General features: G+C 39.5%; 1 protein-coding gene across 18 annotated transcripts in view; it reads right to left on the reverse strand.

Annotated features, from left to right (window-relative positions):
- The window catches only part of RAP1GDS1 (Rap1 GTPase-GDP dissociation stimulator 1), a 140,593-nt gene extending 126,986 nt beyond the window's left edge, over positions 1-13,607 (reverse strand). For 9 of the 18 annotated variants that reach the window (XR_014813339.1, XM_021101743.2, XM_021101742.2 and 6 more), the window contains exon 1: positions 13,395-13,607. Coding sequence is in view for 4 of the 18 variants with exons in the window: in XM_021101743.2 (XP_020957402.1) it covers positions 13,395-13,398 (4 nt within the window). In the remaining 14 variants the exon portion in view is untranslated. Of the gene's footprint in view, positions 1-12,644; positions 13,364-13,394 lie in introns of those variants that run through there. The other 9 variants (XM_084973349.1, XM_084973356.1, XM_084973358.1 and 6 more) reach the window with 8 other exon arrangements.
- Positions 13,608-14,405: the final 798 nt, after the last annotated feature.

The raw sequence follows: 14,405 nt of genomic DNA on the forward strand, positions 1-14,405 counted from the left end.
TAGTTATATATTTTTCCTAACTATAAAAAACAAAACACCCATCATATATTCAGGGAACCTATTAGTTGTCTGAAATTATTGTATACAATTTTTTAAAAATTTAAAATTTAAATTGTTGTTTAAATAATTTTAAATTACATGATTTTAGGTAATTCCTTTTTTTTTGCTTTATTTTTAAATTTTTAAAATTTTTTACTTTTTTTTTTTTGCTTTTTAGTACCTCACTCATGGCATATGGAAGTTCCCAGGCTAGGGGTCAAATGAGGGCTGCCGGCCTAAGCCACAGTCAAAGCAACACCAGACCCGAGCTGCTTCTGTGACCTACACCACAGCTCATAGCAATGCAGGATCCTTAACCCACTGAGTGAGGTTCTATAAAATTATTTTAATTTGTATATTTCTTATATGTTATAAAATATAGTATATAAAAATAACATTTACTGGAAACAATCTAGCAATCTTATTGCACTTTGATGACTTTTTAAAAGTGTATTTAATGCTCACGAGCCAAAAAAGAAGGGAAAAATACAACAGACCTTGGTTTGCAGGATAGTAAGTCTTTACTGGACTTGAAGGTTTCCATATGATAATTTGTATTTGTTTCCCATGTAATGTCAATCCTCCTTCCATTTTTTATCTGAAATCTATTATTTGATTCTTATTTGATAATGATACTATTTTAAGGGGTATTTATGAAATGGGGATTTAAAGAACTTAACTAACTTGCCAAAGGCTATACTAAACAATTAATTTATGGAAGAGCACAGATTCTATTCTCCATCTTTTTCTTATATCATTCCAGTCAACTGAAAATACACTTTAACCATCACTGATGTCCATATATATCATAGGTAGTTAACTTGTTCTTGACTAATTATATGATTTAATTTTCAAAATAATTATTATTTTATTTTTTATTTTTGTCCACATCTGCAATATAGAGAAGTTCCTGGCCATATCTCTGACCTATGCCACAGCTGCAGCAATGCTGGATCCTTAACCCACTGTGCTGGGCCCATGATCAAAACAGCAATGCCATAAAGACAAGCGGATCATTAATCCACTGTGCCACTGTGCCATCGTGGGAACCCTCAATAATTTCTTAACATTAAAATAAATGTATTAATTTTCAAAAAGTAACGTTAATTCAATTTTACCACAATTTTGAATACAATTAGCTCTATTAATTCAAAATATATAACAAATATCATACACTGCAAATTTAAATACTTTCGAGAATGAAATAGAGTGCTGAGTGAAATTTGCAGGATTTAATACAAAGAAGTAATGAGCTGAGGACCTTATATTCTGCCTAAAAGTTAACTATCATTGATTGTCACCAATAGAAATGCAGGCTCAGGGATCCTAAATGTTTACTTTTTCAAGAAAAGGTGAAGTAGATTTTTATTAGAAATTTCCTGGTTATTTAAATGTTATCAACTAATTCCAATCTCTAAAATCTCACTTAAAAAAATTCATCTGCAGATCTGACCCATGGACTGCTGGTGTGCAAGCTCTATTACAAATATGCCTATCATCACTATAGGGTAATGCTGTTAATTCAGAAGACTGACCCGAATCTGTAGCAATTTTATAACATGAACAAACTATTTACTGAATGCCCGTAAGAAATATGAAACACTGACTAAAATTATACTACTGAATGTGTTATAGGGGTCCAAGAAGTGAGAGGTGTCCAGAGAAATAAGAGGTCAGTATGAAAGGTTACAAGCAGTCCTCATGAGCTAGACTAAGGGAGAATGAATACAAAGAGAAAACTTATTCTAGAAGTAGGAATAACATGGACAATTGTGTCTTGGCAGTATCACTGATGAAGAATATTTAGGCAACAATGAGATTATCAAAGGAAGATTCATTTCACAAAGAGGTGAGAAATACAGGAGAGAAAACAGATTTCTATGGATCTTGAAAGCTAAAAGGAATTCAGACGTGATGTGATAGGTAGTCCAAGCAGTACTGGATTCTTGACTACAGAGTGCTACGATCACTGCAGTGTCTTTAGAAAGATTAATCTGGTCAGAGTATGTAGCAAAGATGGGAGATCAGAGTCTAATTTCAGAGAGGCCTACTAAGAAATGGTCTCGGTGGTTTCAGGAATGAGATGAGGGCCTGGACTCTCGCAGCAGAAACGGGTGAGAGTTTTCTACTAACCCATTTATTTGAATGAATCCTTGTCATTACCTTGTTTATGTGTGTGCACATACATATGCTTTTTTTCTTCCATTAATAAGTTGGAGCCTGACTAGTATACTAAACAGAATACTATTGTAGGATTTAGGAAACTAAGTTTGTAGATCTGGAACTGCCTCTAACTACACGTGTGAAATTGGGTGTGTCTTAAACTCAGTGAGTTACAGTCTCGTAATCTGGACAGAAAGAAAGAGCCATGATGTCACTGTTTGAAGCCTCGGGTCTTACAATTCCAAAAACCAATTCAGTATTCAGATACAAATCTAATTTATGGTTTCTTTTGAAAAGTCTGAAACTCTGGCTTCCTTGGGCCCCTACCTATACATGACAAAACTGGTTGGAGGCGAGTAAAGAATTTCTGGTTTAGGCTGGGCACACGCTCGGCAGTTTGCCACAGTCCCACGTCACCTGTTATATTCCTATAGTGAGGCCCTGTGGTAGGTGCCATTCATCATGCTTTCATTGCTGTATTTATGATGGTAGAGAGTCATTTGTCTAAGCTTTGTCTTTTATCAAAAGTAAGAAATGGGAGTTCCCGTTGTGGCCTGGCAGTAACGAACCCAACTAGTACCCATGAGGACGTGGGTTCAATCCTTAGCCTTGCTCAGTGTGTTAGAGATCTGGCATTGCCCTGAGCTGCGATGTAGAATGCAGATGCAGCTTGGATCTGGGGTTGCTGTGTCTATGACATAAACTGGCAGCTGCAGCTCGGACTTGATCTCTGGCCTGGGAACTTCCATATGCTGCAGGTTTGGCCCTAAAAAGACGAGAGGAAAAAAAAAAAAAAAAAAGAAGAAATGAAAAACAAAAACGTTTTTCAAGAAAAGTGAATGCATACTTTTTTACAGAATTAAAATATTGCAGAGTTCTTGTCGTGGCGCAGCAGAAACGAATCTGACTAGGAACCATGAGGTTGCGGGTTCAACCCCTGGCCTCACTCAGTGGGTTAAGGAGCCCTAGTTGACATGATCTGTGGTGCACGTCACAGACAAGGCTCGGATCTGGCATTGCTGTGATGTAGGCTGGCAGCTATAGCTCCGATTAGACCCCCTAGCCTGGGAACCTCCATATGCCATGGGTGTGGCCTTAAAAAGACGAAAGACAAAAAAAAAAAAAAGAAAGAAAATATTCCTTTAGATTTAATTTGCAAAAACAAAGAGTGCATCTGTGTGAAAAGATCATCATTTAATCCTCTTTAATCACATAGTATCATTTGAATTTGGAAACCTCGTTATACTTTTACCTCTTTTTAAGTTTTTTTGTCTTTTTATGACCACACCTACAGCATACGTAAGTTCCCAGGCCAGGAGTAGAATCGGAGCTGCAGCTTCTGGCCTGCACCACAGCCACAGTAATGCCAGATCTGAGCCACATCTGCAAGCCACAGCTTGCAGCAATGCCAGATCCTTAAACCAAATGAGCAAGGCCAGGGGTAGAACATGCATCCTCGTGGATACTAGTCAGGTTCCTTACCATTGAGCCACAAAGGGAACTCCTGGAAAGCCTGCTATACATGCTAGAAAGCTATTGAAAAAAATATCCAGGAAATGAAATGATTTGATTTACATTTTAGAAAGAGTATTCGAAAAGCATGCTGGAACTTAGGGGGGAATGTTGAAATAAAGTATATCTGTTACAGAGCAATAAAGTGGTCTCAAGAGGTGAAATGACATGTTTACAGTGGAGAAAGGAGAAAACTGATTCAAGGAGGTAGAACTGTTAGAACTTTGGGAACCCAACATGGGTGTTGGAAGTAGAATGACTCTAGACTTTAGGAATGGTTGACTGGATGGATGGTGATAGCATCTTGTGAGCTATGAATTTACTGGAAGAAAAAGTCTTTCGGAAAGATGAGGTAGTAGAGCATGACTATGGCGGGGGGGGGGGCACCAAACTCCAGCCTGTCACCTGTTTTTATACAGCCCAACATCTGTCCTTATACAGTCCGTAAGTAAAAAGGTTTTACATTTGCAAATGGTTGAAAAAAATCAAAAAGAATACATTTCATGATGTGGAAACTCTATGAAATTCAAATTTCAGTGTCCATAAATAAAGTTTTATTGGGACATAATTCATTCCTTTATTGTTTATACCTGTGTTCACTTTATGATGGCAGAGTTGAGTAGTTGAGAGAGCAACCATATGTGGTACTTCCCTCACTTTACACTGCTTGATGCACTACAAACTGCAGTGACACAGTTATAACTTTCCAGTACCATATGTATTGTCATACCACAACATTTCATTTTGACTGTTCCATGAAAACAAAGAGAAAAGTATACTTCAAATGTTAAGCTTTTATGGTTTAAAGTGCCACATGGACTATTTTGTTACTCATCATGCAGTGACACTATAGCTATGCTAGAAAAATACAACATACACCTATATTATCAGACTAAGTATTCATGATCGCCACAATCAGCAGGAAAGTAATCATCAGAGAAATTAGAAAATATAAACAAAGTACCTCATCATAGCAGAATGTCTTCACAAAAATAAAAAGTAAAAGTGATGTTGCAAACAAAGTGAGTGGTTCACCTGTTAGCCAAGTAAGGAAAACTCTTTACTCATGGTGAGTTAAAATGTATTTCTTTTTTTTTTTTTTTTTTTTTTTTTGTCTTTTTGTTGTTGTTGTTGCTATTTCTTGGGCCGCTCCCGCGGCACATGGAGGTTCCTAGGCCAGGGGTCGAATCGGAGCTGTAGCCGCCGGCCTACGCCAGAGCCACAGCAACGCGGGATCCGAGCCGTGTCTGCAACCTACACCACAGCTCACGGCAACGCCAGATCGTTAACCCACTGAGCAAGGGCAGGGACCAAACCAGCAACCTCATGGTTCCTAGTCAGATTCGTTAACCACTGCGCCACGACGGGAACTCCTAAAATGTATTTTGACTATAGCAACCAAAGAGTTGTATTTCCAGAGGGAGAAAAAAACTTAAGAATAGCCTTTCAGTGAGAACAGCTATCTGAAGAGGTGAAGGCACTGGAAGGAATATCATTAGCAATTAAAAGACAAGACAAATACTATGAAAGGTTTTTCTTGGTTCTTGATGAGTTAACAGATACTTGTGATACTGTGTAGTGTTGTTATTTTTGAGAAGTCAATGCTAAGCATGAAGTGACAGAAGAATTAACCTCTATGAAGGTTCCACACAGGCAAAAATATTTCTAAAGTTGTGAAAACATTAATTCAGTACAACCTGAAGTGGAATCTACTAAGATGTGTTATAAGTGATGTTGGTAAAAATATGAGGAACAGAAAAAGGCTTAGTTGAATAAACTTAAAAAGTCTGTGAAAATGTAAGGTGTTTAAAATCTCTGTTTCTTTAGTATATTATTCATCAGCAGGTATTTTATGGGGGAAACATTTTAAACTATGATATAGTATTGAGCTAACAGTATCAACTTCATTCATTCTCACAGATTTAACCACTGTCAATTCTTTATACTTGAATAATAGAAGCTGAATATACTAATTTGTCTTACCATACACCAGTTTAATAGCTTAGTGATTTTATTGTGATTTTTTTTTTTTTTTTGAGCTCAAGGGTGAGACTGAAATTTTTGAACAAAAAGAAATGTCTTTAACCACTATCACCAAACAAGGAATGCCTTTAGAAATTACATTTTGCTGCAGATTTGGTATTTCCTTGAATTAGACTTGAAAGTCAAGGTGAAACAGTGCTTACATGTGAAATATACTATGTTAAGTCATTCTGACAATATTGTTCAAATCACAAGTAACCAACAATCTGCTTTATGCATTTCTTCTGCTGTCAGAAGTTCAAGCCACTGACTGGACCCCTAGCCTGGGAACCTCCATATGCCACAGGTAGGGTCCTAAAAAGACCAAAAAAAAAAAAAAAAAAAGTTCAAACCATAAGATCTCTGTGCATACACAAATTTGTAACAGATACATTATGCAGGCTCAAACTACAGTTCCAGCAGTATTTTTTTAGACCTTACAAGTGCAAAAGCAGCTCCCATATATCAAAATCTATTTAACTATGCAATTGAGCAGCTTCCACCTAACTTTCAATTGGAAGTGGTTTATCTGCAATGTAAACACCATGCTAAATGGCAAATGAACCTAAAAGAATCCTTTAAATGCCTTCCATACAATTAATATGTTCATTAAAATCATAGGCTCATGGATTGACAGCAGCATTTGGTAGTACCTATCTGTGTGAAAATGTGTTTCAAAGACAAAACCAATTAAATGACTTTACAGATCTGCATTAGCAAATGAACATCTGCAATCAATTCTGATGATGGGGTAACTGAATCCCAATTAAGTGAAACTGCTGTCTCGAAAAAAGAATTACAATCACTTCATTAGTAGACCTATACTACAATAAATCATGTTCAGTTAACTGCTTTATTTTGAATTTAGTCAATAAAAGTTTTGTGGATATTTGTTTTTTCTCAACATATATATTTTTGCTCTTATTTATGTAATGTTATTGATTTTGCCTCTCAGCCTGCAAAGCTTAAAATACTTACCATCTGGCCCTTTATGTAAAAAGTTTGCAGAGACCTCTGCTCTATGGTGATACTATTCAAAGTGCAGCTGCATCTGGGAATGTCTTGACAAGGCAAATTCTTGGCCCAACCCACACCTACTGAATCAGAATTTCTCCAAGTGGGCCCAGTAAGTTTTGTTTTTGTTTTTTCCGTTTTTTGTTTTTTGTTGTTGTTTTTTTTTAACAAGCTCTATAGATGATTCTTATGCAAGCAAAAGTGTGAGAATCAATGCTGTTAAACAGTATTTCACAGACTTACTTTGGTCTCCCTGACTAAATTAATTCTTTGAGTGGATAAAATGAGGATAGTGTTACCCACCTCACAGAATTGCTGAAAATATTAAAACTAAATTTTAAAAATATGAAAAATGTAGTTTAACATAACTGACATTAATGATTCTTAATAAGAGGTAATAAATGGTAATTATTAATTCAAAGGTGTACTGGGGCTCTCAGCCCATGAGATACGATAATTAAATTTTTAGGAATTCTATGAGGCAATTATTAAAACAGCCATTATTGAAAATAAACTTTTATAAGCTTAAAATTAAATAAGTTATATAAAGCAAAGTTATACTCAAAACTCATCACGACTTAATCACTTTACTACATTTTATTACCACCTGTGCTCATGAGGTTATGTCTATATGGGGGCTATAGTATATAATGTGTGCTGTCTCTCGTTTCTTTTTTGGCATCTCATTTCTTAAGTATGTGTTTATAAGAAATCAAACACCACAAATCAGAGCTTTTTTGGAGAAGGGCTTCTGGCTAAACATTAATTAGCACACCTCTGGTTATTATTAAAAATTATACAATGAATTTTGTTTTGAAATCAATGAATCTGAATTAACCATGCATGTAGGGATATCTAACAATCTACTAGATAAGTAGAGCCCAGATATATATTTTTAGGCATCAATAGCATATAGACAGTAGTTAAGGCCATAATCATGGACAAAATTGAATAAAACAGCCTTGAGAGAAGGGGGTGATATAGAACCCCAAAAGGAAAAAAATTCATTTTGTGAACAGAGTCAGAAGGACCTTGGAATTTATAAGTACAGCCAGTTATGGCTAGCTCAGTTTAACTGCTTCCATTTATCACCATCACAATTCTCGGTTTAACTCCTAGAATGTTTCTAGCAACAAAAGTTGTATAAATAGATGTACTGAGAGAATGACATTACTCTGCAATTTGAATCTTGTATCCATACCTTAGCCAGCAAGGGTAATGGTATTTTAGGCCATCTATTCAGATAGAGCTAACAAGTTGGTTCATATTCTAAAGTTTCTACCTCAAGTAAACATTACCCTTGGAACAATAAAGGAAAACAAGTTATATAGGGATGATTATACTTAAGACATTAATGATAGTATGTTTCCAAGTTTAGTTTCAAAGAATCACAGAATTTTAAAACTAAAATAGACTTTATAATCTATTCCAATATGTTAATTTTAATTGTTCTCTGTAAGAAACAGCTATTTAACAAGCCAAACATCTAGGCAAACATTTTCAATTAAATTTTTTCCTTATCAGTTATCTGAACATTTGATTATTTAAAATGTACATGGAGTTCCCAAAGGAGTACATCTTCCTTCTCCATTTCTCCTGATGGTCATGAGAGGATATTAAAAATTTACATAATTCCTTATGGCTGTTGCTGATGCCACTGATAACTCCAGCATCACCAAGTTCAAACTCAGGTGATCTAGAAACTTTGGAGAGAGCAACCACACTATTTCCCCAAAGGCACCTAGAAGCTCCAACATTCCACAGTGCAAGTTAAAACTCTACGGTTCTTAAAGTGAATTAAGAGTATGACAACTTTCCAAATAGTAGTACTAGAGACTTCAGAATATGACTCCACCAAGGAGAGTAAACCGAGCCCTCTCCCACATGGGAAAAAAAGGTACGTACAAAATAGATATGAAGCCAGCATAAGAAAAACTATCAAACTTGTCAATCTATCATCTATGCTTTTTTAAAATAATAAATTTTGGGGATTATCGGCTTACAAAGATATTTTACTGCTCTATCTAAACTTAAAAAGAATGACAGAAAAGGACCACTTTTTACTACTTATCTATGAAACCATTCCTGGACTCACAAATACAAGCCAGGGAAGTTCCTGTGTGGCGCAGCCAGTTAAGGACCTGGCATTGCCGCAGCTGTGGCACAGGCCCCAACAGTGGTGCGGGCTCGATCTCTGGCCCAAGATCTTCCCCATGCCTTGGCTGCAGCAAACAACAAACAAAACAGAAAGAAAGGAAGGAGGGAGGAAGATACATCCCCCCTCCAAAAAAAGACTTATTCATAAGGCTAATACGTATTTATAGAGAAAAACAAAACTCTATGAATTTAAAGTATAACTAGAAACATACATATAAACTAGAAAAATTTGAAATGCGCAAAGAGTTATAGTAAACAAACAGTGGTAAAACTTTTTCTGAAAAAGTGGTTTTTCAGTGTAGCATCCTTTAGGCAAAATGTCCTATAAAATTATAAAACCATTTCTAAACTCACTCAGCATGACAGATATTACAAACATAAAAAGTGTACTAAGTCACAAAGACAGAAAAAATAGAACAGCAAAGAAATGTGAAGCACTATAGCGAGATTACAAATTATTCTCAGGCAAAAAAATAATATCAAGTGTCAGTGCATGTAAAGTGCAACATTTAAAAAATATTTGAAGAAAACTATGCTTACTTATAGATCTTTAAACAGGGAAAGACATTCCATACATAGTAAGCGGTTTCCACTTACTCATTATCCACTTAGCCTTGACAGCTGACCTCCATATCTATCCTGCCTCATAAAGCTGCTTTTTAGAAAATACACTAAGTAATATCCTTAATGAACCACATCAATTTGGAGCCTTCTCTCAGTCCTAATTACTTTGTTCTGAGAAACAATCCTGCAACAGACAGTATTGACCATTCACTCTGGAAACCAAATACATGCCAATTCTAGTCTTTCTCGCTTACCTACTATCTTTTTCAGTGTCAAATCATTTTTTTTTTTCCCTTTTCCCAAACAATGGGGCATTCCTCAAGATTCTTACCTTGGTCAAATATTCTTCTTTTTCTTTGTTGATTTTCATTTCCCTACTTAACTTCAAATATCATCTCAGGATATGGGGAGATAAACATCCAGACGTCTAGCTCAAACCTTCTCTTGAGAGTTAAAAGAACTGTTAAATATTTTTAACCTGGTTTGGTCAGTCAAAAATGTTTTAGGGCACAGCTCCTGTGTGCTAGACACTAGTGTTACAAATGTATTCAAAATGTAATTTGTGGCACAACGTTGTAAATCAACTATAAAAAATTAAATTAAAAAACAATATGAATATATAACCTAATGTCATCAAGAGGCAGAGAATCGAAAAGGCGAACAGTCCAACTCCCCAGGTCCAAAACTGACTCTTCATCTTTCCTCTTCCAATGGATTAAATACATATTTAACAGATCCCACATTCTCATTATTGCCCAGACAGTAGTGTATGACTCCTTTCCTGATTCCATATGTAAATCTTGTTCTTTATTTACAATATTCTATTCTCACTGCCATAGCCTGGTTTAGGCCGGTGTACATTTCTACCCAAACTGCAACTGCCTTCTGAAGTATTCTCTAGTTTTTCATTCAATCCATCCTGCACTCAATTGACAAATTGATTTTCCTAAACCACAGATGTGCTCCATCACTTAACTACATAAAAATGTTTACTAGTCCCTCAGTTGACAAGTCAAGCCCCCAAACTTCTTCGGCGTGGCATTCAAAGTCCTCCATTATCTGTTCTTTATCTATTAACACTTTTTCATCTCTGTCATCCACTCTTTCCCTACCTTTTGATCCAGCCAAACATGGTTATTTAATCATACCCTGAAAAAACATGAAAATTCCTATCTCTATATTTTCATGTCATTTCTCTCCCTCCACCGTCATCCTGATGAACAGTCTCCGTTCATTTCTACCTTTCAGAAGCTTAACCAACCTTTGCTCAGATAACATTATTTTTCTAAAAACTTCTCTCCATCCTCTGAATCTATATGATACGTAAAGGTCTTCCGTGCCACTCATACTTTATTTCTATTAATGTTATCTGTGTATGTATCATTCCTGTTAAGATTGTAAGCAACCTGAAAAACGAATGTCTTCTTGATCTTTCTCCTCCCACGGTAGGTATACAAGAAATATTAAGTACACACTGAATTTTAAGTATATATATATATAAATGTATACATAAAAATAATAGACATGGTCCATAAGGTTACATTGGAAGTTTCCTTCACTTTCTTCTGGAGAAAAATCACTGCCATAACAATATCTTCTTTAAAAATCACCATATTTACTTATGAAAATGACATTAGCGATTTTTTTGACCCCTATCGCTTATCAGTATACCCTTATGTATATAGGAATTGCTATAATAACTTCCTTGGCTTAGAATATAATATTGTCTTTCAATGTTTCAATTTTACATTATTGTATATGTCTACTGATGGTAAACAAAACCACCTTACCATTGAAAAGAGCAGTGTAGGAAGAAATAGCTTGCCTAGTGGCTGTTCCAAAACCCACACATCTGAGACGACACAACTTTTTTTTTTTTTTTTTGAGAGAAAGAGAAGAGCAGTCACAGTATAATTATACTTCTCTGTACCCAGTTCCTCCACACCTCCACCACCTGCACAAAATCTATCAACCCAAATGTCTGTTCAGGGCCCAGACTTTCAGGTTCCCCAGTTGAAAATAATAGATAGGTTTCCAGTTCAATAATTAATTTACCAAAGATTTACTGAATACCTACTATGTAGAAAGCACTGTGGAGGACCCTGAAATTAAAACGACGTAATTTTCACCTTCTAGAATGCATGATTAAATGCACAATACAAACACATAAACAACTCTGTTATAAAGCAGATTATGTAAGGTCTAAAAAGCTTCCAACAAGGTACAAACAGAATGGTATGAGGAGAGAGGGTGATTTAATCCGAGTATCTGAGAAGCTTCAAATGAGAGATGGATTTCTATTTGGACTCTCTTTGAAATCAAGCAAAGATTTTCGGGTTAATTATTTTACTTGTGGCCTGTAATTAAGTAGAAAACCTTTGCAATGTTCAAAGGAAAGACACAAGGTATCCAATAATCTGAACTGATATTTATTTAAAATTCTACTCCCAGAGAAATTTATATAAATAATAAATGGGCCACCAAACTTTTACAGAAATATGTTCAGCATACCTACAGCACATTAAAAAGGAAAAAACTGAACAACAGAAAACAAAATTCAGTGTCCTAGATTTATACCTCCTCTTGCAAAAATGACCTCTTCCGCCAAAGGTCTGAATCAGAGCTTGGAGCATTTGCTCTTCGAGTGAGCTCCATAGACACCATTTCTAGATTTAGATATTTCCTTGAAGATTTTGAGTTGCCATGACCTAACTCTGGACGTGTTGGGCACCAGACTGACAGATAAAAGGTCCACACTCATCTCAAGCTTAAAATAACTTGCAAGGAAGGGGTGGGGAAAGTCTGAGTTGACAGGTGCCAAAGGAGCAAATTTTAAAAAGAAGAAAGAAACTATGACAGGAATGGAAGCAAACTGGGGAACAGGCAGAAGCATGGCATTCCAAACCGCTACAATTTTTAAAAATGTTTCGTCTTTTAATCACATTACCGTAGCCACCAGACGTTTTTGCAATTACTGAACTTAACAATGAAGCAACATATTATGAAAAAGTAGGATTAATTATATGTAGCTTTGTAAAACATCTCATCCCAACTCTTAAATATCTCATCCCAAACTCTTAAGATTAATCACAAACACGAAGGAACTAAAATCGCATTATATAGATTCCGACAAGGGAAGCTGGGAAAGCATTACTAGTATGTAAGTTCGGTACCATGTTACAGACAGGCAGGGTGCAGTTTCGTGCTACAGGAGACAGGCGAAGGAGCCAAGAAAATGCGTTGAACACCGGAATAGTGCACACTGTAGTCACCCAACACGAATTCAACAGCTAGCGGCTCTATCCATCCTGCCTCACGTTCCTCGTGGCCTCTGACAAGTCATCCTTTCAACCTATGAGACTGTCCGCTCTCCCCCACCGAAAATAATTTCCGTGCAGGTTGTAAAATCACCCCCACAAACTACTTGCTCCCACTTCCCCGCCTCGGGATGAGCAGTCCCCAAGATGGGGAAAGGTCGCCCAGACAGGGAAGTTACGTGAAGTGGTCTTTCTAGCGGTCGGACCCGAGTCTCCAGCCCAGCAGCCGCGAGGGGAAGGAAGCCGGCGGCCTCTGAAGAAACCGGGATGGGGCAGCGGATGCGAGCCCGCGGGGCAGGCTCCGTGGTGCCCGGGCACCGGCTCGGGCAGGAAGAATGGAGGAGGGGAGGCGAGGCAGCGAGGTGCCCGAGAGCCGGGCGGCGGTCCGGCCCCGCGGCCCGACCCCACCCCGCACTCTGGACCCTCCCAGCCCTGGGACCCGGCGTGCGTTCCGCGTGCGCCGACTCTCCCCGGAGAAACAGCCACTGCCTCACCCCGGTGGACTGGAGAAATCCGGCAACTTTGCGCGAGAAATGCTTCCCACCCTGCACCACGCCGAGAAAGAGAAATATGTCAGGCGATGACGGGGGAGGAAGGATGACTTACCCATGTTCCTCCCAGAGGGTGAGGAGCCGGCAGGTCGAGGCGAAGGTCTCCGGTGCGGGCGGCGCGGCGCTGTGTCCTCCCTCTACCTCTGTCTCTCCCGCAACCAGGGAGGGACCCGCGGGGGGCGGCCGCCGGGGAGGAGCAGCTGGTGCTGCCGCTGCTGCTGCCGCTGCTGCTGCTGCTGCAGGCAGCGCGGCCGCGGCGGGGACGAGCGGCGGGGGGCGGGGCGGGGTAGGGCGGGGCGGGCGCAGCCTGCGGCGGGCGCAGCTCGGAGCGGGCAGGCGGCGGAGGCGCCGAGCCGGCCGGAGGAGCGCCCGCCCCGACGCGCACTCCGGGAGCGCCCCGCCCTCCCCGCCGAGCATGCTCAGTGCCTCCCTTTTTTTTCCCCCCGGGGCAAGTCAATCTGAGCGTGCGGGTGGGCGTGTGTTTGCGGGCCGGCTGCAGCCGCCGCGGAGGAGCTTGATGGCTGCCGCCGGAGGGGCGGAGGGTAGGCCCTGGGCAGGCTGGGTACCGGGACGCTGTGCCCGAACTATTACCTTCCAGGTCGCTACCCCGACCTGGCCAACCCACACCCGGAAAACGGGCCAGTCTTCATTACCCGACAGGCCGGGTGCACAGGCGGGAATTTCCCGAAGGAGGAGACCCTGGGCCGCCTCAGACCCGGGAGGGTGGTCGGGAAGCAAGGCAGTCGTCCTGAAACGGGGCCGGCATGGACATGCTGGCGATGAGGCCAGCGCCTCTGGAGACAGATATCTGAGGACGCTTGTTTTCAGAGCAGCCGTGTGGGCCCGCTGGGCACAGAGAAGGGAGGTGGCCGCGGGAAGGGCGCTTAACATTAGCGGGCACATCAGTGGGACAGTTAAGTCTGTCCTGGCTGCGGCCAGTTTAAAAGAGGTTCCCGGCAGCGAGAGGAGTGACCGCCCCGGGATTTCTTCGGAGCGTATCGTTCTCCTTCCTAGGGGAGCGCGGCCTTCCTTTCCCCGGAGGACACCCGAAAAGCCATGTCACAAG

The sequence above is a fragment of the Sus scrofa genome, chromosome 8, assembly GCF_054392235.1.
Source record: "Sus scrofa isolate SSC_HxYL_T2T_F1_AM1 chromosome 8, Sscrofa_HxYL_maternal_Yorkshire_Landrace_v2.0, whole genome shotgun sequence".
In the NCBI taxonomy this organism is placed as follows: Eukaryota; Metazoa; Chordata; class Mammalia; order Artiodactyla; family Suidae; genus Sus; species Sus scrofa.